At 39.1% G+C, this 25,704-nt stretch overlaps 1 protein-coding gene across 1 annotated transcript in view; it reads right to left on the bottom strand.

Annotated features, from left to right (window-relative positions):
* Window positions 1-2,586: 2,586 nt before the first annotated feature.
* Window positions 2,587-25,704, bottom strand: part of si:ch211-235m3.5 (BICD family-like cargo adapter 1) — a 27,997-nt gene continuing 4,879 nt past the window's right edge. Inside the window, exons 2-10 of the mRNA XM_037677495.1 lie at window positions 24,653-24,868; window positions 12,691-12,810; window positions 12,168-12,314; window positions 11,661-11,831; window positions 8,226-8,390; window positions 6,322-6,399; window positions 5,803-5,915; window positions 5,568-5,688; window positions 2,587-2,823 (exon numbers count right to left, since the gene is read on the bottom strand). Coding sequence (XP_037533423.1) covers window positions 2,587-2,823; window positions 5,568-5,688; window positions 5,803-5,915; window positions 6,322-6,399; window positions 8,226-8,390; window positions 11,661-11,831; window positions 12,168-12,314; window positions 12,691-12,810; window positions 24,653-24,868 — 1,368 coding nt within the window. The remainder of the gene's footprint in view (window positions 2,824-5,567; window positions 5,689-5,802; window positions 5,916-6,321; window positions 6,400-8,225; window positions 8,391-11,660; window positions 11,832-12,167; window positions 12,315-12,690; window positions 12,811-24,652; window positions 24,869-25,704) is intronic.

The following is a 25,704-nucleotide window of genomic DNA, read 5'->3' as shown; positions in this document are numbered from 1 at the left end:
AAATTAGTAAACTTTTTTCTCCAAAATATTGTTCACATTGAGTTAAATTCACATTTTTATGGCCCACGAGTCCTTTCATCTTGATATTAAGATGAAGGAAATTACGGAAAGGACATTACCGAGGAAATGCTCGTGCCTTTGTTAGTTGAATCATTTTGACATCTGGATTTTGACCCACATCTGAAAACATTTGGACGCCCCTCTTTTAACGTGTTAAAAGCCTGTGCTACCCCTAAACACCAGCAGAGGGCAGCAGTGCACCATATCTTCTACAGAGCAGAGCTCTGTCCTGATTAGTGTTTTTGGTTCTGTGATTACAAACCATTCAGCTGAGCTCATTTCAGTTATTTAAATAACATATAGACCTATGTGTTTAATTACACTTCTTGCAACAGTTCTCATAGTCAGCAATAAGGAAGAAGCACAATAAAAAACAAAAAATTATGGGGGGATTCAAGTGCTTTAAAAACAATAACTTATCTCTTAAACTCTCACACAACACCCACCAAGCCTATTATTAATAGAGTTAATAAGACATCCCAACAACTCTGCCAAGATGAATCAAACTACTTAAACTAAGCTATAAAGACATTCGTCAGAGGATGAAAAAGGAGAGTGAAGTTTACTCTAAAGTAGCTGCTGAGCTGCACAGATTTGTCCGTTTAATCTTGGCTTTAGTGAGACAAAGAAAAATTATTTGTTTTTTTGAGAGGATTTATCTAAACGTCTGAAGTGACTTTTCATTTTAGTCTATCTGAGTTTGGGTCACAGAGGCTCTTCTGGGGGATTCTGAGACGTCCCCATATATGTCCCACAATGAACATATAATCCTTCCAGCTGGGAGGGATGAGGAACTTCAACGTCATATACACCTGTTCCTTTAGAAAGCAGTTCAGATTTGAAGATGGTAATGCCACACACACACACACACGAAAATAAATATCACCAGACTCAACTTTTGTTTCTATACCCACAGCTTGAAGCTACTTTCTGAGCTTTGCACCTAAAGATGCACACACCACACTGAAGAGGCAGTGTTTGACGTTAAGCCCACACCAGTCCAGCTGCTCAGAGTGAAACCATTCCAGTTCTGCCAACAGAACTCTTGAACTTTACTCTTGCAGTGCTTTGAAGTAAGGATGTCCCGAACATTTTATCAGAGACCTCAGGAAACCGTGAATACAATGGCAAAATGCGTTTCCTTCACAGCTAAATTCTGGTTTCAGTTTCAGCTCGACAGAAATCATAAAACACAAAATAATGTACGTTACCAAGAAGAAATTCTAACATGGGAACGTGGTTTCCAATGTCCATGATGATGTTGCTGCTTTGCCCTTGTTGTGTTTACCTGAAGATACAGCACTTTGTAACAGAACAATACACTTAAAGTTAAAAACCCTGACATCCTAACTTTTAACACTCATCAGCTACAAAAGAAGAAAGATACTTTTATTTCCGTCCAAGTTTTTGTTTGCTTGTAGATTTAAATATTTCATACATGAATTTTAATAAAACTTAAGAGTAATCCTTGTGTGTTAACCGGATTAACTTCTGGAGATCAAGATGGCCACCACAGCCAAGTTCCCTTAGAAATCACAAAAATGGCTCAACAGCATACTGAGCTAAAATGTGATGTGGTTGAGATTATTCTCAACTCATACACAACTCCATTCTCATGTCCTTCATTTGAAACTCTGACAAGACAGACCATGTAACGTGACATGTTGGGCTTTTAATATAGTTTGCTTTGACCTTCAAAAAAGTTGCCCCGTTCTCTTTTCACGCAAAGATTTGAACTACAAATACACAAAAAACACAAAAACACTTGAAAGTGGGATCATGTTTTATAAAACTTTCTGACAATCATTCAAGGCGTGAGCAAAAACCGATCAACGAGGTTTAGATACAACAGTTTTAGTACTTGAACACAAAATATGTACATGTATACACGTTTTCAACACAATGATGTATTATACCAAGTTATCATTTAGGCAACAATTCATCTATTCAAACCTTCAACTATATATATATATATAAAAAAATCTAACAACAGCAAAATGATAAAAAAAAAAAAAATAGGACTTTTGAGCAAAACAGATACAAAAAAAAGTTCTTCCTTCAAACTTGGTAGAACTAAATGAAGTGTTTGATCGTTTAACTTCCTGACACACTTGTCCCCCACCTCTCGCAGTGACTGCTGGATATGGGCTCCAGTGATCCCCGCTACAAAAAAGGATGACGCGGATAAATGGATGGACTTCCTGACATACTCATCTTGGATTTGCCAAATTAAATATTCCAAACAAATACTTTCCACTGAACTCCACCCATCGTGCATTTAATGTGTCAGAAAACATGAAGATAACAAATAAGGCACCGTTTAGCTCTGAAGGAGGCTCCGCCTCTCAGTGAAATGTTTCAGTCGGTGTTCGTTTGTTGTGACACGCGTTTGTTCACTAGCTCCGTTCTTCATCACTCCGGAGTGTCTTTATGGCTTTTTTCACCACATGAACAAGAAGCTCCACTTGTGGCTTCTCGCAACATTTTCACTTCACATATCCTCTATCCAGCAGCTGAAGGGGTTCACTATTTGCCGTACTGCGCCCCTTTGCCGAGTTTTAGCCAGTCCTTCCAGGGGGACTGGACTTTGTCCTGATTAGTGTCTGAACTGCAGGACGAAGAGGAGGACTGGCGCATCCAGGTGGAGAGTGGACTGCTGGGCTTGCGGAAGAAGGACAAGCCATTGGAGGAGGGCTTCTTCTGAGGCTGCTCCGACTGCTGCTGGGACTTCAGCTGCTGGTTGATGACGATCTGGATGTCGTCCTGGAGAGGAGACGAGAACAGAGTGAGCGGGAAGGCTGACGAGTTTGGTGCTTTTGCATCTCAAATGCAAGGAGGCCAGATGAAGAGTCAAACAGTTCATTCAAGCTTTAGGTTAGTCTCATGGAGTCACAAGGACTCGTTTACAAGAGAGATCTGATTGAAACAAAAACCACAGGTGAGGTACACACAACAAAAGCATGTCAAATGAAAAGTAAATAAAAGAAGTTCTTCCATTCTTCCTTGCACCTCCTTATCTTTCTGAGATAGTGGAACCACATGGTCCCTCTCGGGCTCTGAGATCATCCGATCAGCTGCTTTCGGCTGTTCCAAAAACAAAACTGAAGCTCAGAGGCGATCGGGCTTTTTCAGTCATGGTCCCCAAGCTCTGGAACAATCTGCCCCCCAACATTACGCAGGCCACTTCTCTTCCTGTTTTTAAATCTCTGGTTTCTGTGGCATTTCACACAGTGGGACTTGATTTAGTTTTTTTTTTTTGTTCTGTGTTTTTACGTTTATTTCTTAAAGCTTTGAATTAATTTGTCAGTAATATTATATTTTCTCCATTAATTTACTCTCATTGATGTTATTGTTAAACACTTCGGTAACAGCTGTTGTTTTAATGTGCTTTATAAATAAAGGTTTTATTACCCATTTGCTCATGGAGAAAAAAAACAGAACCATTTTACCCACAGGAATCATCTGATGAGCAGCGTTATGGAAACATGTTATAAAGTGTTAAGACTGTTTTCCTTTAAAACACCAATGAGTTCAAACATTGGACATACCGACAATCTTTCTTTATTAAAAGGATAAAAATATAACCTGACAACTATTTACACCGTAATGTAAAAAAATAAAATAAAACCTAATGTAAACTATTTAGTAAAGTGGGGGGGGGGGGGATGCCACTGAACACTATGATCGGTCCATTTTTAAACTGTAATAAACTTAAAGTCAAATAAGAACTTGTGCAACTTGAAGGAATATATCTTAAACAAAAATCACTTGCAGTCTATGAGCACTCAAGATGTGTACTTGGGATTACTCTCAGCAACTACCACACTAAAGTTTTGCTCAATATCAGTCAAATATGCAAAGTTAAAGTCTTTTTCTTTTCTATATCTGGGGTTTGCAACCTTTTTAATTAAAAAAAAAGAGCAATTTCCGCCACTTTACTCGCTAAATAAAATGTGTCTGGAGCCACAAAACCTGTCACAGCTGTGAGTATCAACTGGTGGCCCATGGGCCACTAAGTTTGTTGGAAGGTTTGTTTTTTCCCAGCCAAAAATAAATGATCAATTTTAACATTTAATGATAGTTTTACATTTTATGACAGAATAAAATACCATAATCATGTAAAGAAGGGGAAAAAATACATTTTTTATTCTAATTTTGGTAGGAATTAAAACACTGAATTCTGCAGGCCTTTGTGAGTCCTTTTAATTGTGGAAAAATCATTTAGTATCCCATTTTCAAGTAAAACGGCATACATTTAAAGTGTGTGAAGTGGTTAAATTTCATGTTAGTTTGGGTCAAAGTGTCAAGAAGCCGCAGCCGTGGGACCAAAGATTTGCAGGTTGCAGAATCCTGACCTACGCTAATGTCAGCTAGATGTGGCAACAATCTAGAATTAGACTGACTCGAAAAGTTGATCAGTTGTAGATGCACATCCAATGAAACTATCTTCAAGTCTCAATAACATGCATCTACTGGTTTATGAAATATTTTGCTAACAGATCAACACATACACAGGCAATGACATCATCACCTGCCTTTCAAGGCAGCAGACAATAACGAGCAATAAAGGTTTACATTGATTCAAGCTTTATGTTCTAGTTTTCCCCCCATAATCTGAGAAACAAGATTAAGGGGACTTTTAGGTTTCCAAACTTTTCTCAGGTTTTATTAAGTCTCTTCAAAGTGAGTTTTATTACACTTTAAACATATTTTTTCTCAATGTCATTAGTGAAACTAATCTGTAATGTGCAGACAAAAGATGTCAGAGTTCATTCAAACATGCTTTATATTATAGAACTAAACTGAATAATTTACCATTAATAACATCTGTTATTATATGTGGTCTTGTGTTTAATGTTTTATTTCCCTCGGGGAGGACGCTGAATCTGCAGAAAACAAATCAGTGTTTTCGTTTGAAGCTCGTCTTCATCGGGCTGACAGATGGCTCGGCTTGGTGTAGCGACTCGGCAGCAGAGGACACCTGCTGCTCGTGTCCAAAACCGTGAGGACTGCATCTGTCCCTCATGTCCCCGTGAGGAAAACGGAACGGCTCTGCTCCTTTCATATCAGAGCAACAACTGCTAACGCCATGCTGGAAAATCTGTGTTTTTAGCCTCCAAAGGTGATTGGTTTGTAGCAAAATAATTTATGAAACACTGGACGTATTTTAATGAAATTCTCAGAGAGCTGGATGTATGATTCACTTTCGGAGTCGACCCCATTCAAGATGATCGCCACAGCTAAGTGACGTTAGCAACTACAAAAATGGCTATAACGCTGAAGCTAAAATTTGACGCGGTAGTAGCAGAGAGTCATCCACAACATGTGCTCAAATAACCCAGGAGGCCTCCTCAGTTTTAAAACGGATGAAAGGTGGCGGGCGATGTGCATTCACTCACTGGGTTGAAAACAGCAACAGTGCAGATGTTTAAGATGGAGATTTTAAAACTTCATAGAGCAGAAAACGTTCAGGCAGAATTTAGGAGCGGAAGAAACGGTGAACTCACCTGCCAGGCCTCCAGCTCCTGTGACAGCTCCAGCTTACGATGGATGGCATCTAATAGCTGGTTGTTCAGACACATCATGTCCTGTTTGCTTCTCAACAACTCGGCCTCCATCAGGTTTTTCCTAAGACATAATGATTTTTTCCGTTGGGTTCAAGCTTGCACAGCTCAACGTCCGCCATCTTTCAGGGTATATTTTTCATTACATTTGAACATTTCTACACGACGAGTTAGTTACTTGGCAATAGCTTCGTCCCGGTCTTTAACGGCCTGTTGAACAAGGTTCGCCTGGTCTTGGATGTTCTGCAGCTTCTGCAATAACTCGTCGTTCTGCTGCTGCAGCTGAAGGTTCTGCAAGGAAAAAATACCATTAAAAAAAATTAATAAAAACATGCTTTTTGTTAAAGCAAAAGCAAATTATGGCTCTAAAGTTATAGAGCAAAACAACTTTGAGGTTTTCTTGATCTCAAGAAGACATGAATGTAAATAAGAATAAAAAATGTTAAAAGGAGCTTTTAACAAATTTGAACAAACAAATGTGTTCTTATGCTAATATACTGATGCAGTAGCTTCTCTAGTTAACTCCAGTTACATACAGTTGATAGATTATTTTAGTTTCGAGGTTAAAAGCAACTTTTGTTTCCTTTTCAATAAAACTCCCGTTCCTGGAGCTAACGCTACAATGAACTGCAGATGACTGGTTTTGTCACAGGTGCTGTCCCGGTTTGACAGACGCGTTTGTTCATCAGCAGGTTACCTGATCTCTCAGCTCCTGGGCTGCGCTCACATTCCCACAGTGATCAGACGTCCTGTCGACAAAACCCGGATTCGCCTCCTGGGACGGGGACATTAGCAGAGATCAGGTGTCGGCCACACATGTAGCAGAAAAAAAGGTTTCTGTGTTGTTGGCCTTCATGCACAGTGATCTAAAGGGTTCAATGGGGCGGGGTTGAGTATTTAGTTACACCGATGAACGGATGTTTCAGCTCTGAAAGGCACAACTGGACGATTGTATGTTCACGTGAACTGCAAGAAGAACCAGGTGCTTAGAGGAAGAAACTGGAGTTTGTGTCGCTGTAAGGCTCATTTCTAACAGAGTGAATCAGAACAGAATGTATCGTTTTGGTAGGTTTCTTAGGAATCCAACTACTGCCACATACCTTATGTATTTTAGTGTCACTTGTATCAAATTGTTCAACTCATTCAAGAGATGGGCACTATGACTTGTGGTTTTTGTAACTTTTATACTTTTTAAAGATAGTTTCTTTCGGCTGCTCCCTCCTGCGGGGGCACAGCGAGCGAACTCGTATGAAAGATTTGACAATTATTTTACACCAGATGCCCTTCCTGATGCAGCCTGGGCTCAAACCCGCAACCTCAGGATTACAAAACCGTGGCACTGACCACCAAGCTACTGCAGCCCCCAAATAAATATTTTACATATAAAAATACAATGAAGTCTTTCAGAATTACTTCAAAATGATGCTTATTGGACAGCAGCTGCAGAAACTGGCTTGATTTTTGGCTTATTGTGCTAATTTAAGCTAACCTTTTGCCACTTTTTGCTACTGCTCAGCTAGGTTAAGCTTTTAGATAGCATTTTGCTCTTTTTAGCTTTCAGCTACAGTTCTGCTACTTTAAGGTCGTGTTTTGCTAATTTTATCTTCGGCTACTTTTAGCAAGCGTTTTGCTGTTTTGAACTAGCTTTTGTGCAACTTTAGCTAGCCTTTTTAGCTTTAGTGAAGAGTTAAGTTAATTCAGCTACTTTAAGTTAGAGTTACCCTACTTTATCCACCAAAGTTCAGTCAGGTCATCTGGATGGTTTATTATTTTTGTTGAGACGTTTCGTCCTTCATCCAAAGGACTTCATCAGTCCGAGGAGCCAAATTCAGTCCCACAAACAGCACATTCACATATAGTGGGCCAACTAGTTTGCTGGTGATAAGATGGTTTCTGTGGCCCACCCTCTCCCCAGTTGACTATGGCTTCCTCAGTGAAGTTGACGGGGGAGAGGGCGGGCCCCAGAAACCATCTTATCACCAGAAGACTAGTTGGCCCATTATGCGAGTGTGCTGCGTGTGGGACAGAAATTATTGTGCCTCCTCAGACTGATGAAGTCCTTTGGATGAAGAATGAAACGTATCAACAAAAAAAAAAAAAAAAAACTGTCCAGATGATATGACTGAACTTTGTTGGATTTGTTTATCTAGATTATTGAGCATGAACCTTGATGACCTTACTTTTATCTTTAGCTAGTTTGTTTGTTTTGGCTCTAACAACTCAGTTTTAGAGTCTTCAGCAAAATTCAGCAAAGGTATTCAGCGCTGTATTCATGCTATGTTTTTACCGAAAATATGGTTTCTTTAGTTTTATAATTTGTTATTTTTTCATGTCTAAGTTTGACTTCAAACAGAACAAATCAAAACCTGGTAATTATTCTGGTTTGACTTAGTGTCATGAAGTAATCATATCCAATTCATTTAACAAAGCTGAGAATAGAAAGATGCGCACGCCTGTGTTTTGTTAAAGCTCTCAAACCTCAGCTCACGACTTACTGACTTCAGAGCCTCCATCCATGTAAAGAAGAAACTTTTCATTTCCCGTCTTTCTTGTTTAAAAACACAGTGCAGCCGTTTTGTTTCAGCTTCTCGTGATTCTCACCTTGAGGTCAGATGCCTGGGCCAGATTTTGAGCCGCTCCCTTCAGTTGGTGCAGCATGGCCTGCAGGTCCTCTGGGTCATCTTTGACCTCCGACCTCTCTGATCCCTTCTGGACCCGGGTCAAAGGGAGGAGTAACTGGAGGATGGATCCCATTTCTTGTGTCATCTGCGTAAAGAAGACGAGTCAAATCAACGTTCAAATTTGTTTCGCTAGAAAACTAGATCACCCGGATTGTTTGCTGTAACTTAATCTACATTTATCGCCCAAAGAAGTAAAAGGCAAACAAGGACAGTGATGTTTTTGGTCATGTGTATGTGCATGTTCGTTTGTAGTGCTAGCAAATGTTCTAATGAATCATTGGACAGATGTGAAAGAAACCAGAACATAATCACCAGATGTACATGTACAACCGATTATCATCTGGAGTCAACCCAGTTCAAGATGGCTGCCACAGCTAAAAAGGCTAGAACTCAGACAGTTTTATAGATTTTGACCTAAATTTGACATAGTGGTAGCTGGGAGTTGTTCACAATGCGTACTCAGAGCACGAACAGAGAACGATTAGTGTTTCTAGCCTTGTCTCTTAATTATTTAGATTATAATGTTTAGATTAGATTAGATGTCATTTTGCATTTATTATAGGTCTGTTTGTATTTATTGTTCTGGTGTGTATCTGCTGCGTTTTGTTTTGCATGTAATGTTCTGTGTTGCACCGTGATCCTGGAGGAACTCCGTTTCGTTTCAATATGTACTTGTACGCAGCTGAAATGACAATAAAACCTCTCTGACTCTGAACTCTCATACTCTTGCACTAGATTGTGAAAAACAGCATTTCCAAAATTTGGTCACAACTACAACTGTCATTCCTCTACATAAGACGATCGTCTGAAACTCTGGGTTGAAAAGGCAAAGGGCGAAATGCATTCCTTCCAGGAAGGCCTTTACAACATAAAGAAATAATCATAATACTTTAAGCTCTTTTCTGCTTCTGTGCTGCTCACTGAGAGCACATCAACGAGTGACGGTAATTTACACAAAGGGACGTGGACAACATCACCTCATGATGACTATTTTTAACTCGCCTCACCAAACTGGTCCCACATGACTTAATTTGTTGAAAGCGATAGAGATTTGAACGAGTGCTTTTCTTTCAGGTCATAGGGCTGCATTTAAAATGAGCCTTTTAAGAAATTTTAATCCACTTCTCCGTGACTTGTACGTGCAGTCGTCATTTTATTGTTATGCGAGCTCAGAAGCTATGGAAGCTCAACAATGTGGCCATGACAAACAGGAAATGTAGGGAAAACCTTATGAATGCGGTTATGTATCCCCCCCCCCTTCCTGTCAGTAACACTGAACTGAGGGCGAGGATTCTCTCTGTTCCCTCTCAGACACCGTTAAGACTTGTGAATTTCAGAGTGTGAGAGAGACGAAAAATCACATTTACAACATTTGCACCTTTTCGCTCACATCAAACCCAGATCTCACTGCCACACAAACTGCTCTGTCATCGTGTTCCTTTCTGCAGACAGACTGTTTCTGCAAGAAAATGCCAGCTTTTCCTCTTTAAATTTAATGTACATCAATGTTTCCCTATAATTGTTCTAGTTTGTTTCAGTAAAAACTGTAGCATTCCCATGTTAGGACCTGTTCACTCCCAAATACAGTCCAAACAAAACCATTTTGGAGTCTCCATCACTTAATATTTTTGGGCTATTTTTTTTTTTGTTTGTTTGTTCATTTGTTTTGGACTGTTCTGATAAACATTTCTTTTTCCTGGGCAATTAAATTCGTTTTTCACAAATATTTTAAGTGCTTTTTTATGAGCGGTTGAAATAATTTGCGCAGACCCTGTAAAATGTGTTTAAAGGGTTTTGTGGTATTTTCTACCATTATAGGTGTGGCAGCTAATTTCTGAATGCCGTAATTTCCAGACTATAAGCCGCTACTTTTTTCACACGTTTTGAACACCGTGGCTTATACAATGCTGCGGCTAATTTATGTTTTTTTTTTTGACAGGCTAACGAACTTTATGCCGTCACAACGTTTAGTCTCGTCACATCCGGGCGCTCACATAGCTGCCCAATACACATCTCTCTTGGGGGTGGGTCCTCGTGACTCAGTGAGACTACCTGTATAAATAAAAGTTTGAAAAAATGACCAATGAAATTACCAAACAGGTCACAGTGGACAGGGGCAGGAGGACCAATGAAACCTGCCTGTTCTCTCCTCCTCTCCCGCTCTTTGCGGGAGTTTCCCTGTGGGAGTTTCCCCCCTTGTTGTGCACAACAAAGTATTTACAGCCACTCGAAGTAAGTGTGAATCGTAAATCAAATCGCGAATTTACCTTGAGACAAAGTTGACGTTGAGAGCGACAATGAAAGAGAGACTGAGGACGTGTGTGATGAAGTTTTTCTGAGGCTGTTCAATTCTGACACTGAAGAAGATGACTTTGGTGGTGTTAGTGCACAGGAGGAAGATGAACATAGCAATCAATGACTTTTTCTGGTAGGCTACTCTATTGTTATTTATTTATTTATTTTTAACCAGCTGTGTTACAGGCACTGTTCAGAAAAAAAAGCATATATATATATAAATATTTTACTTAATGTATTTGTGCATGTTACCAGTACATATTTAATTAAAATTTAAAAAATATTTTTGTGCAAACATCTCAGGTTACAACATGGACATCTGTGGCTTATAGACAAGTGCAGCCTATATATGTAAAAAAAATAATAATAATTTTATTTAAAAAAAAAGTGGGCGTGGCTTATAGTCAGGTGCGCTCAATAGTCCGGAAATTACGGTACATTTAAATGCTCTCTCAATTTTACGTTGAACTCTTTTCAGGTAAACTCAGATGGTGTGTCAGTATTCGTAGCTAAAATACAAATGGTACCAAAATTAATAGCCCACCAAAAAAGGTGAAAGGGTGATCATGTTTTTTTTGCCCTATATGAGTGTGTCTGTCTGTAGCGTTAGCAAAATATCTCACCAACTAGTGGAAAAATTTGTGAACTAGAAAATCATCTAGAATTCAGCCAGTTTTACAGATCCTGAACTAAGTTTGCTGTGGTAGTAGCTGAGCATGATCCCCAACACATATTCAGAGTGCTACACATTGTGCAATATTTTTACTTTAATCTTCCAGGATTTAGGTGATGGCGTCAACCCCGTCAGAGAATTTAAGATGTCCAATAATAATGTTATGAACATTTCAGTAAAATTCATCTTCTGCTTTATTAGATATTTGTCTAACACAACAATGAAACGAGCATGTACAAGACAACGGGCGATAACACACAGATTCATCAAAAAGTGCTCTTTTTGCACAAGTGCTAATATATTTACATGCCATAACTGCACACACTCATTAAGGCTAATAAACTGTTTTGGAAAGCTGAGCTGTGACGGCAGGAAATGGTCGCTAACCTCTGCTCTGCTGACTCCTAAATCTGCCGTCTCCAGCTCAGACAGCAGGGAGGCGTCCAAGTGGCTCCTGGATTCCTGCAGAGAGACCTCCTCCTGCAGCTCCTCCACCTGAGCCTGCAGCTGCTGGGAACGACCTCGCGCCACCTCCGCCTCCCACTGCGTTTCAGCTAGCTGAAACAAACAGGAACATATTTATTCAAAATTAAAGTACAGTTCTGTATACACAGAACCACCAGCATATGTTCTGGTCAGCTGACTCTCTGAAGGCTTTCATCAGCAAATCCTGATGAACCAGATTCCAGCTAACCTGAAACCTAAACACAAGCGGAATCCGGACTTGTGGGCTAATGTTACAAAAGCAGGGATGAGGTGATTGTTTAACAGGTCTTTTCACAATCCCATCGAAACCCAGGCTGCCAGGCAGAAAGCAGAAGATCCCCTTGTTGTTGAAGGGCGTGCAATGCTTTCAGTGTCCTTTGTATGTAAAGTGTGTGGCCGTATGTTTACCTGCTGCCTTTGCTGCTGGTTCTGTTGATCGTGAAGATCTAAGCGCGTCTGTAAAGACACCAAACTCGCCCTGAGCTTGGCATTTTCCTGACACACTGCCTCCAAACGCTGCTCCAGTGTCTGTTCCTTCTGCGTGAGTCGTAACATCTGGAAAACAAACAAACAAACAAACAAACACAGACCTTAGTTATGACCAGAGGTTTTAAGGAGTAAAACTCCCACTGCTCGCTCGCATCACATCTCATCTACCACCAGGAGCCCGAACATCTAAAACAGCTGTAGCTGAGGTTATCACATGAAAAGGACTGAAACAAGATAAACCATCACAGACTTTTCTGAAAGAAAATAAACTGTGAAAAAGCAAAAGATGACGAAGTCTGGGCCGGTGTGGGAACAGAATGTTTTTTACAAGTCGAATCGCTGCAGCCGGATTTGTTAGCAAAACTGTGACGATCAGGATGAGGTTGGACTTGCTTTCATCATTTATAATTACATAATGTTATACGGTATTTATTCACTGTACCTGCTCCCTCATGGCACTGATCAGCTCCTCGTCCTGCTCCCGGTTATGGCTTCCCTTTTGTCTCAGCTCCTGTTTCAGAGCCTGTAGCTCGTTGGACATCACTCTCTCCACCTCCATCGCCTTCAAATGCACATGCGAGAGAAAAATACACACATTTATAAGAAAGCAGAATTTTATGGTATTAAACATTCATGGCAGCTTAGTTGTATATTTTTTAGTAAGACAAAAAAAAATGTTTAGAAAAATAGGTTAGCACAAACAGCAGCTAGCTGTAGCACTTCCAGTGCAGCCTAGGACACATCTGGCAGTGTTGAGGCATTTAGGGCTTACAATGTGCAGTTTACATGAAACTGCTATGAATGGAGGTATTTTAATTCAGCAGCAATTCACTTTGGTCCTGACTTTGCTCAGACTGGTCATTAACGCAGGTTTTATTTTCTTTAGCTTAGCTCGGGCTAACCGTTAGCTCGAGATAACAGAAATGTACAAAAATGCTATGCCGTTAACCCGATGTTCTTCATCGTTATGTTTGCACAGGAGATATTTATATATATTGACAACACAGGTCCTGGCACAATGTCTACAGAACTGAGTTAGGCCCGTTCGCACTTAAATTGGGGTTTGCAATCTGAGGCTCTGGGGCCACATGTGGCTCTTTAGTCCTTGGTCTGTGGCCCCTTGAAGCTTTGACCAAACATAACTCAAAATTTAAAGTTTAATTTAAATTTAAAGACAAGTTGCCTAGAAGAAATATGGTGAATCAACTAAATAAATAAGCTTAATTTAAGTCAAAATAAATACAAAATTTTGTTTTTAAATTAAAAATTTTAAAAGTCATAATTGTATATCCCATGGGCCACCAGTTGATAATTGCAGGTGTAGCAGGTTTTGCGGCTCTGGACACATTTTGTTGGTAAGCAAAGAATAGAAATGGCTCTTTTGATCTAAAAGGTTGCAGACTCCTGACTTTAATGAACACAAATCACTCGCTGCTTTTCATACCAGACTTTAAAATAAGATCATCTTATGATGACAAGGGGACAGAGTTCACCTTGTTTTGGTCCAACATTTCAATATGCATGATCTTACGGGATACTGCAGGTTCTATTAGGTCCTAAAGTTTGCACTGAGGATGACTCTCAGCTATTACCACTTAAAGATTTAGCTCAGTATCAGTAAATTTGCCTAAGAGCCATATTTGTGCTGACCAAAATCGATTAGATGTGGCAGCCATCTTGATTTGTGTTTACCCACACAGTTAGAGTTGTAGTCGTACAGCTAATGATTACTTTCCAGGACTTTGATTAACATCAGTCCAGTGGTTCATGGGATATTTTTAAAACAAACAGGGTTGATACAAACAGTTAAAACCAAAATTTTGCGATCAACCAAAACATGCGAATTAGGTTATTAAACCACATTCTGTAATAAACGGTAAATAAACCATGTTTCTTTGCTTCTCTGTTCTTCTTCTCTGTGCAACACATTTGTTCTAAAAGGTTACAAAACAAGAGCTAAACAATGGTTGGAATGCCACTGTCCCAGTTCTGAAGTCCCAGTGACTAGACCACCCTTCATCCCTCTCTCAAATGACATGCTCCGAGAACCCCCGATTCCCCTTCCTCAGCAGTTTGGCAGGCCCCTGTCAAGTCCCATCACCGCCACATAATGTGAGATTATACGCTGGCCTCTGCAGCAGGAGGAGCCGAGGGAATCTTGAACCTGTTGGTGACATCTTTATGCCACATTAGACTGCAGCGGGGCAGAGGGTGCATCAGGAGGGCAAAGTTTTAGTGGAGAGCTTGTGTCTGAACGAGCGTAAAGAGGAAGTGAGGCGGGATAAAATAGGAAGGAGGTGTGTGCGTGTGAGGGATGAAAGTAAAACGGACACTGATGGACAAAAACAAAACGCGGCACGCAAGACACGCTGGGTGGAGAAAAAGCTGGGCCCCTCACTTCTCATTACTGCTGCCTCTTCCAACAAACATGGGGCCTCTTCTACAATAGAGAGGGCACGGAGAATCAACAAAACAAGAGTGGAAGAAGGATGCTTTGTCACCAGAAACACCCGCACCCCCAAGCCTCAGCAAGGCACAATGGTATCAACAAGTTGATGACCTTGAGGCCTTCAGGGAGTGCTCCCAGAAAAAACTGCTCTCCCCTGGGTCTGCTCCTGAGAGGCAACATGAAAAGGCGAGAGGTACAGAGCTCCCTCTCTCTGGGATGTACATTGTCTTTTCTGTTGTGGTCTGGGAGCTTGGTGATGCCGACAGAGAGAGCAGAGGTCACGGAGGCTTGTCTGCATTTAGGCAGCTTCTTTTCCAATAATGGAAATCCACAGAGGGATTTATCACAGATGTCCAGTAATGCACCGAAAATCCACAACCAGCAGGAGTGATCGTACACCGAGGGGAAACGAGGGGTGAAAAGGTGACGTGCAGGTCAAACACAAGCCTCAAAGATAATATCTTGCACCTCTTTCACATTAAACTTTAGCTCAATATCTGTAAGACTGCGCCATAGCCATTAATGTGTTGGCTAAAGCCGATTAGCTGTGACAGCCATCTTGAATCAGGTTGACTTTAGAAGTTGCAGAGTTGTAGATGTACATCCAATGATTAATTTTGGGACTTTCGTTAATATGAATACACTAGATTATGGGATAATTTGCACACAAAAAAAAAAGAACACGAGGCACCTTTTAATGGCATTGGGATAATTAAGCAAAGGGAAAGAGGGTAATATTGTGACTGTGGCCGAAAGTCATCAGATAACGTCAAACTTAAATTGACTAAGTTTTTCCTTTTTTAAATCTGTTATTTAAAGAGAGTTTTTTTGTACCGTTGGGTCTTCAGCCTGTAATAATTCTGCACTAATTTTCCATATGGCTATACTTTTTTTATTTGTTTGTGCGTCAGTGAGTATGTGTTCATGATTTTACTAAACCTGCTGTCACATGCGTTTATGCAAATACAGGAATTGTTATTACAGTATTTTAAAAGCTGGGACATTAAAAAAAAGGGTGGTGGTGGGGGGGTTGTTTTGTTTTTTCCACAAGGACAGGTATCCATCGTGTTCCAGGATAAAAAAATAAATAAAACGGTCAATCAGAAATCTGCTAGGACGTGAGCAGCTGTAGGAAAATGACGGCGTAAACATGAGCGAGAGCAGAGGACAGTCCAGGAAAGAGAAGAGTCATGAGTTCAAGTACATATGTAGTTTACAGCAAGCTGAAAAAAATGGGCTGCACTTCCTGATGATATCAACAACATGAATTACTGAGAATTTGTGGTAATTTCTGAATCCTGTCCAAACAGACCATTGCGTTTACAGAGAACATTTTGGTCGGGACGTAACTTAAATCCTTCATCATGAGAATAAAAATGCAGGTCTATAAAAACAGAGAGGCCTACTGCAGACAGAGATTATATTGGCTAGACTTTTTTACTTGTATGTGTGCAGACACCAATTGTTTACTCCCATAAACTCCTCCTGGGATACATGAGTTGTCCATGATTGTAGTCAATTTTAGACAAATTTTCACCATTTTTTTCATATAATGGAAAAATGAAGCACATATGTGAATATGCAATAAACAATAATTTAACGTACTCGCTACTTCGCAGTTCGTTTTTCTCGGACTTGCTCTATAGCGGTTTTTATTTATTTATTTTTTTACATGTACATATTAACCCCAGCCCCCACCCCCACCCACCCAAAACAAAGTGCCGCCATTTTGTAGTTTTCTTTCATTAAGCCTTCACTCTATTGCCAGTCTAAAGAACTATGTTGGGGGAGTGGTGGCGCAGAGGTTAGAAGATGGGCTTGTGATCGGAAAGTCGCAGGTTCACCTCCCGGTACCATCAACATCAAAATGTAGGTGGAAAAGGTGAAACACCCACACCTCCCTCCACCCCCATTCACCCCACTCTGGCCCCCTGAGCAAGGCCCTTAACCCCTACCATCTGCTCCCTAAAACGGGTCTCTCTTGAAAACGTGTTCTCGTGGCTCATTGAGACTACCTGGATAAATAAAGGGTAAAAAAAAGAAAAAAAAATGTTACCCAGAAGCCATCAGTTCACTTCCCAGAAGTCAACACTGCTCTCTCAACATCTGCTTTCTGCAAATGGAGGGAAAGTTTTGTAGCAAAGTCAGAAGTTCTGTAAGGACAAGCTCACAGGACAGGCAGGAAAGTCACAAATAATTCTGAAGCTGAACTCATCCTTCAAGTTGTATCTTCACCGTTGAGTAGCTGGGCTGCAGATGATCTGGACTCAGTGTGACCCAAATCCTGGGAGCTGCAGATGACAGACAGCTGCAGGGTTCAGTCAGGTTCTGGTCGCATGGTGTTGGCCCAGTCCAGAGGTGGTGGACTAAATCCTTGGCAGCAGCACGTGCACATCAAGCTGGATGGAGCAGTGGGCTCCAGTCGTGCTGTACCAGGACTTTTTTCATCTATCGGGTTGGACAGGAACCGAACCGCTGCTGTACTGCAGAGCCTGGTAAGTCAAATTTTGTAGCTCCTGTACATACAAGTACTATATGTTATTAAAACTAGTAGGTTTAAGAGTTTAGAGGACTGATTTGTGGGCTTCATTACCGCAGGATCTGCAGAAGCTAAACGAATCGGAATAAAACAGAGATGGACCGGAACCAGAGATGTTGCTGTTCTGCAGAGCTAGTAAGTAAAATTTTGTAAAATATGTTGTTAAAATGATGTTGGTTTAAGCGTTTAGAACATTCCAAGAGTGTGGGAAGAGTTTCTAAAGTCTTAATATAAAGTTCACTGACCTTGAACTTGAACTACTGTATCTCTACTTCACAGTTTTTCACTTATCGCAGGGCTTTATTGTACGGATCCCTCGCAATAAACGAGGAACTACTGTATTTCCAAATCTCCAGAATTACCCTCTTATGCCCTCTCTATAACCGAACTCCTACTCCAGCCTGGTATTTCTTATCCACAGCTTATGTTTATTTTACTTGTGCACTGATAATGTTTCCCAGGAGTTGGAGCTCAATCAGTAAAACCTCCTTTTTTGTATTCTTAGTCATAAGTTTCTGCTGTCTGAATTATTTTTATATCTTCCCTGGTAAAGTTGGCCATGAAAATCCCCCTGAAGTGAATCCGGTAAGTGTTAATTACATAAACTGACAAAATATTAATAATAGTCAATATGGTTTTAGATCAACTAGTTCTACATCCTTGGCTCTGATGGAATTGATGGAACAAATTACAACAGCAGTCGATAATAAAAAACATTGTATAAGTATATTTGTGGATCTAAAGAAGGCATTTGATACTATTGATCACACCATTTTAATTGCAAAATTGAATCGATATGGTATCAGAGGTCCTGCATTGCAGTGGATAAGTAGTTATCTGAGTGATAGAAAACAGTTTGTACAGATGGATGATGTACGTTCTAATTTAAGCAGAACTTCATGTGGAATACCACAAGGTTCTGTAATTGGACCCAAGTTATTTATTTTATATGTTAATGATTTAGTTGAGGTGTCTGATATCCTCAAATGTATTTTATTTGCTGATGATACCACTTTTTTTTGTTTGGGTGAAGACTTGGAACGGATGTTTGTATTGATAAAGACAGAGTTTGAAAAAATACAAATTTGGTTTAAATTAAATAAGTTGTCATTGAATATTGATAAAACCAATTTTATGATATTTAGTAAAAAAAACAACTTTGGATTTTTCTTTTGAAATTGATGGTATAAAGATATGTAGAGTGAATGAGATCAAGTTTCTGGGTGTAATTATCGATGACAAACTGTCATGGAAACAGCATGTAAATTTTGTTAAAATTAAAATATCTAAGTCAATTGCAGTATTGTATCGTGTAAGGGACTTGTTAAATAATAAGGCTTTGTACTTGCTCTATAATACAATCATAGTTCCGCATTTAATTTATTGTGTAAATGTTTGGGGTACAGCATGTAAGACAACAACTAAGCCTATTTTTATTTTGCAAAAAAAAGCTGTAAGAATTATAATGAGGAAAAATTATTGTCATCCTTCTGGTACTCTATTTTGTCAATTGAAATTACTTAAGTTTTATGATTTGGTTGATTATAATATTCTTTTAGTTATGTTTAGAGCTCAGAATTGCTCACTACCATCAAACATTCAGAACTATTTTGTGAAAAGGACCAGTAGTTATAATTTAAAGGGAATAGAAATGTTTGTTAAACCTAAGTACAGAACAAGTTTAAAGAGTAGATCTACCACAATAAGAGGAATTGATCTTTGGAATGGTTTGGAGGACAATGTAAAAAAAGCGAAGTCGATACTAACATTTAGGAAAATGGTTAAAACTATTTTGTTAAAGAATTATATTTAGTTGTTTCTATTTAACAAATTATAAAGGTATTTTGATGAGACTATTCTTTTGTATTACAATAAGCAAATTAATGTTTGAATTGATTGTTTGAATTTGATTGTTTAATAGGGAGCAGATATAATAAGAAATGTTTTCTTCTTCTGCTTCCTTTCATTTTATGTTTTTTTGTTTAATTTTTTTCTTTCTAAAAATTGTCATTGTTTTTTATATGAAATGAATAAATTTACAATAAATAAATAAATAAATATTCAGTGTTGAACTTTAGGGTTGTCAGGTGACTGAACGGGACAAAAATAGCTGTAATGTGTCATATGATCAAATGTTAAATAAGCATGCAGGACACACTCATATTTGAACACCTGCCTATCAAACTTTGGCTTCTGTTTATATAAGCATGTGACATTCTGGCTCGCACAAAACGCAGCTGCTTCCTCAAATGAGCTGACACAGAGATTTACACAAAGTTTCTCACCACTCCGTCTTTCTTGTCACTGGAATTTCTGCCCTAGCTAGTAAACTCTCAGGTTTCTGAGGTGAGATCGATGCGCTTCCTGACGTGTTCTGCTTACTCTGTTGCAATTATAATGGAGTTTCAGTCCTAGTGAAACAAACACGTTAATAATTCATATTACCTCTGAGTGACATTTATTTTTGTTTCCACTTTGGGTTGTTTTTCGGTTCTTCTGCTTGAGAAGAATCCTGCAAAACCTACTTGTTTTTTTTTTTTTTTGGTTTTGTATTTCACTAGTCAAGTTTTTCCTCAAACAGTTGTACAACCAATGACTCCGAGCCGAAACTGCCTACCACGTGACTTTTGAGCAACATGCCAAGCTAGATTCTTTAGAAGAAGCAGAATTTAAAGCACCTGTGGTATGTACTATAATGTTTATTTTTTTTATAATAATGGGAAGAAAATTTTTTTTTTTAAATTTAAAAAATAAAAATACATTTATATATATCTATATATATATATATATATATATATATATATATATATATATATCAGCAGAAATTTTTCATATTCCAACTTTTATTAAATTTGGTACAGATGATCTTCAGAGTTACACTACATCACCTTTACTACAGTACTGAGTAAAAAAAAAATTCAACCACCCTCATTTTCGTTCTCTTTTTTTGTTTCCAAACAGTCAAATCATTTTATATTTTTTAAAGTGGTCAATGATGTCATTTTTTGTTTTTAAAAGACTTAATAAAATGCACAAAAAAATCCTGGAGATGAACAAAAAAAAGAAGTGTCAAGCCTAAAAACATACCTACAGCCATCGAACGTCTAAACAAATTAATGTATGAAGTCATGTTTAGAAATAGAAAATAAATTCACCAAAAACTTAATACAAGAGAAGAGTAGCAACACCCTTCAGTTAGCTATACTGTATATATTTGACAAGTTTTAAACTAATAACACTTTGGGAATCACCTTGGTGCTAAAAAAAAAAAAATCTATTTCAGGTGCTTCAAACTGTGTAATATTTTGTATACTTTACTTTTACAGTACTATAAATATACACAGTGTTTAATTTGTGAACCTGCTGGAATGCAAATAGTGAGGGGGGTGGGGTCTGGGCGTCCTCCCCTAGAAATTTTTGAATAAAGTAGATGCAATTTCCTGCATTCTGGTGTATTTTAACAGGTTGTTAAAAATCTACTTTTATCTACATTTGTAAACACTTGATTCAATAACTATTTTAGAGCAACAAGAAGTAGCCTGACGAACAGCTCTCTCCTTGTGTGAACAGAGCATGCTATGCTTCTCTCAAGCATTCAAACACCCCACCCCAATGTCTTTTCGACATTTTGATCGCTGTTATTTTGACAAATTGACACCGTTGTTTTGATATGTGATGTACGCAACGCAATTACCCATCATTTTTCTCGTATTCTTAATACATAATCAAAATTTTATTAATGACCCACTTAAACTGTCAAACTGATGTGCAACTTAGTTGTACTGTTTAATGATATTTGTTTTTAATCAAATTGACCATGTCTGTACTTTTAGGGGCGGACAACTTTTTAAAGGTAGAAGTGGAAATGCTTCAAGGGGCAGCTCTTATGTGAGGCTGTTATGTTTAAAATGAGTGTTTATATAATTATTTTCAGATTACATATCCAATATAGGCTTTATTTGTTCAAGGCAGTCAAAATTGTTCATAACTTTATTATTAGTAAGTTTGAGAGTTACCGGATCCAAGTAAACAGTTGCCAGAACGCACTCTGTCAAAACGAAAGAATTCCCAGATCCTGTTCCGGCAGGATTCGGCTCAAATTAAGCACTGAATATACAAATAAAACAACAAGTGTCAACAAACAACCCCCGTCTTTGTGCTGGCTGCTAATAATAAAATTACAAGCTACCTGGAGCTTTAGCTAGTTATTTGCTAAAATTTGAATTTTAACAACGTGCTCTGTTTTGTATTTTATATAAGTTATTAAAAATGTATCAAACAAAAATTGTCTTAAGACAAGCTGTTGGTTACAAAGCTATCAGATTACTAGTATAGCTTTCGCCAGTCATACTTTAAACTAAACTGGATATTGGTCCTTACATTTTTGAATCTTTGTACACGAGTGAGTCATAGTTAAGTGGCTTACTAAATAAGTTTTATAAAAAATACAACATTCTGGTAACGGTAACAGGTAAAGGACGGAAAATAAGCAGGAGCGCCTAGCTTTAGAACACATGGAGAATCGTTTTTGTTTGCTGTTGGGGTAAGGGATTAGCAAGTATAGGTAGAGTTAACGTAGTGCATAATACAAATTTGTAGAAATTACATTTTCAGTGGAGATGATCTCCATGGCCATCTCAGTGAAGTAAAAAAAAAAAAAAAAAAAAAAACATCAAAAGTCCAAAAATATTTTTAAATGCCTTCTGAAATCTAAAGAAATATCATAAAATAGACTTTTACAGTACTATATACTATGTGCTGCTGATTTCTTGCCTTTAAGCTGCTGTCTTCATACCCATCTGCTCACAACAGACTCATGTTCAGGCTGCTGTTTCATACACCATATTTTACTACATTATTACTGTTTAGCGTATATCTTAGATCCTTGTATATATATTTTTTTTTAAATACTTGATATTTTTGCAATTTTTGAGTGTAACTGGGACCTTGAGTACATAATTTTGTTCCACCTTATGTACCACATGTGATGCTAATGACAAAGAACCTTGATAGGAGTAACCCCTATATAGGAGTACTTTCAAATAGATATTTTGATTGTTTTAGTGAGGTACAAAGTGAAGTGTGTATGATTTCTGCATTATCACATATTTGACTAATTGAGTGCTTTCATCCTTCCTTCCTGCTTCCTAACACCAAAACGCTAAATAAACTACAGCATAGAAAATACCTAAATTAGGTCACTCACAAAATGAAGCCAAAGATATTCTGAATTTGTTTATAGCCAGAAAACCTTTTCAGTCTAAACTGCTCGTTCTAAAATTGCAATATCAAATGTTATTGGTAAATATTTGATTATTTAGCAAAGTAGACCATTTTGAATAAAAGTGTCATTACTCATCGGGGTTTCTCTTATTTGTTTTACAGTTTTTCTACATTTACGCTCCAGTCATTTGTTCCAATCATTGCTGTACGGACATCAGCACATCACCCAGAGGTAATCACACAAAAACAGCCAGGACTCACCCCACCAGGCAGCGGAGCAACAGAGGCAACAGCACTCTTCTCCACGTCTGGTAACGAAACATCAGACATGAAGCTTCTTTACGCTCCTGCGTCCTAAACACCTTCGTTCTCTTGTCCGATTCTTACAGCCTCACGGAGTCCAGAGTCGGCCATGTAGGACGCCAGGCGGACAAATAAGACACTTCCTCCACTTTGCTCTCCTAAAGGAGCTCAAACACGAGCTTTTATCTAAATTGACTTTTTCCTGAACTTCAAGGGAGTCCGTTTAGTCCTCCAGCGTGACCACCGAGTGAAAAAGACGTCCACGGTTTCCTTATTCTGTGGACCTTGACTTTTGGGAGGGTTACAATTGCCGCTTGGATTCATTTTTAACTTTTTGAGCTCGGATTCGCCGCTCGTTTTGAAACATCATGAGTAGGGGCTCTGCTGAGAGATCAGTCATGTGTGGCAACAACAACATGTCGCAAATGCAATGTTTGGAGGAACACGCCATGCGATTCTCAGGCTGGAACATTCCTCAAGGTCGTCCAGCTGAGTGATCCAATCAGCTCCTCCAAGTTTACTGATAAAGAAGCTGTTAAAGACGTCACCGGCTTGAGTTTGATCCTGGCGAAAGGAGTTTTGTCGGGATAAAATCATAAAAACTGGACTTGAACACATACAAGCTGAACGATCTGAGTCAGCTGTTCATTGTCAAGTGAACCATTACGTCAAGCGAGATGTCAAGTTAGAACGTTTACCTTGTGTTACTCAGTAACCTGTTTTAATAGGTTGTGTTCTATGTGAAGGGCTGGGGATAATAAATGGTTTCACACAGGATTAATCCACCTGCTTTTATTCATTAGCAGCAGATGAGACATCTAGAAAAATGCTATGTTCAAACTGCTCTTTTCTTTTATGAAAACAACAATAAAGAGCCAGTTGCTTTAGGCAGTGAGAGAAAAAACGTTTGTTTTGTGTCCAACAATTTTCACTCGGGTCATCTGGACAGTTTCTTTTATTTGTGCTGAAACGTTTCACCTTCCATCCAAAAGGCTTCATCAGTCAAGGAAACACACGACAGAAAACTGATTCTTCCCCCAAACAGCTTACTCCAAAGTGGAACAAACCAGTTATGTTGGTGCTAAGATGGTGTCCTTGGCACGTCCCCTCCTCCGATGCCGGCCCTCTTCCTCATCGACAGTCATGTCAAATTGGTTCAAAACCAACAAAGTCCATGTTCGATAATCCAGGTATACAATCCAACAATTTTCAGTCAAGAGACCATCTTAGCACCAACATAACTGGTTTGTTCCACTTTGGAGTAAGCTGTTGGGGGAAGAATCAGTTTTGTGATGTGCGAGTCCTTGACTGATGAAGCCTTCTGGATGGAAGGTGAAACGTTTCAGCACAAACAAAAGAAACTGTCCAGATGACCTGACTGAAAATCGTTGGATTGTATACATGGATTATTGAGCATGGACTTTGTTGGTTTTGAACCAGTTTGTTTTGTGTTATTTTGCGTTCTTTTGTTCAGTCGGTTGCAAAGTAAAACCAGCAGATATTTCCAGAGCTCTCTTCTCCTCAAATCACAGCTTTAACTTTCACTCCTCGTCTTGTTTACATATCCTTTCCACCTTTCTCCACCCCAGCTCAGATCATCCGCCAGTGTCCATCGAATCACAGCTACAAAATGACAAACTCCTTATCTAGCTTTCCTTTAAATTAAAAACCGTTTTTATGTTTGTTTGTTTGTTTTTTAAGTTCAGACTCAGTCCCCGTGACACAGAAGTGGCTGAGTTTCAGATGATCCGATCAAATAACGCTCCAACATATCAGCTTGGGACAGACAGCAGGTGTTCAGTTACCCGTCCCAGATGTGTACAGGGGATTTATTTATGTTTAGAACATCATGTGCCCTGTAGCATCAAGCTGCACACATGTGGGACTCACAGAGCTGAGCTCCTCCCTGAGGCGCTGAGTTTGCTCGGTGTGCTCCAGCTGGATTCGACTCTTGTCCCTCTCGGCCGTCCCGAGCTCCCGGGTCAGCCGTCCCACCTGGCCACTCAGCTCCCTTGCGTCCTTCTCCAGCTCTCCCACCTGGCTCTCCCACTGGGACCGGCAGCCCTCCAGCTTCAGTCGCAACTCATGCCGATTCTGCTCCAGCTCCTAAACACGATACAGGTGTTAACAGGTGACAGTGAGGATATCATAAAAACACGAGAAAGAGTTGAAACTATAAAGTTATGGATAATGGTCATTCAGTTTAGTATATTTTATGTCTGCTTGAATAAAAATGATCAAGAAATAGAATATAGTATATTACAACAGGGTACAAAACTATAAGGTTTATTCTAACAATGTCAGGTCCTCTTGACGGACTCAAAAAATAAAAAAAAACTTGTTGAAACGTTTCATCTTTAATCCAAAAGACTTCTTCAGTGCGAGGAGCTGCAACAAGCTCAGTCTTATAAATACTGTGCTTGCCGCTGTAAACGTCGCACCACCGTATAAGTCGCATCAGTCCAAATATGTCTAATGAAGTGGGAAAAAACACAAATAAGTCACTTCGCCATATAAGTCGTATCTATTACGCGTCACCGCTAACGCATTGCGTTTGTTATGCATCACCGCTGACAACCCGGAAACATGGGCCGGTGTTGTGCCAAAAATCGATTTGGCAGCCGCGTGCACGGGAGGACTTTACCAAGAATTTAACAAGATTAACACTTAAAAATAATTATTTGTTTGCTCAAAATTATAGTAAAAGTGTGTCTCAGTTTAGTGTTTCCTTAATAAATGCACTTTAATGGTCAAATCAGCTGAATTTCGCCACATCGCCCAGGCGAAATTCAGCTGATTTGACGTTTGCTCCAGGAGTTCCGGAGCAAGATGAAGGTGGTGTCTGGTTTTAACCTTAAACTGACCACCTCTACTGCATCATCAACAGGAATGCATGTAAAGAGTGATGTGACATCAAAAGAGACCATTGTTTCATCAGTCTC

Source organism: Nematolebias whitei, chromosome 6, assembly GCF_014905685.2.
Source record: "Nematolebias whitei isolate Nwh7 chromosome 6, NemWhi1, whole genome shotgun sequence".
In the NCBI taxonomy this organism is placed as follows: Eukaryota; Metazoa; Chordata; class Actinopteri; order Cyprinodontiformes; family Rivulidae; genus Nematolebias; species Nematolebias whitei.
This window is presented reverse-complemented; position numbering and strand designations above follow the sequence as displayed.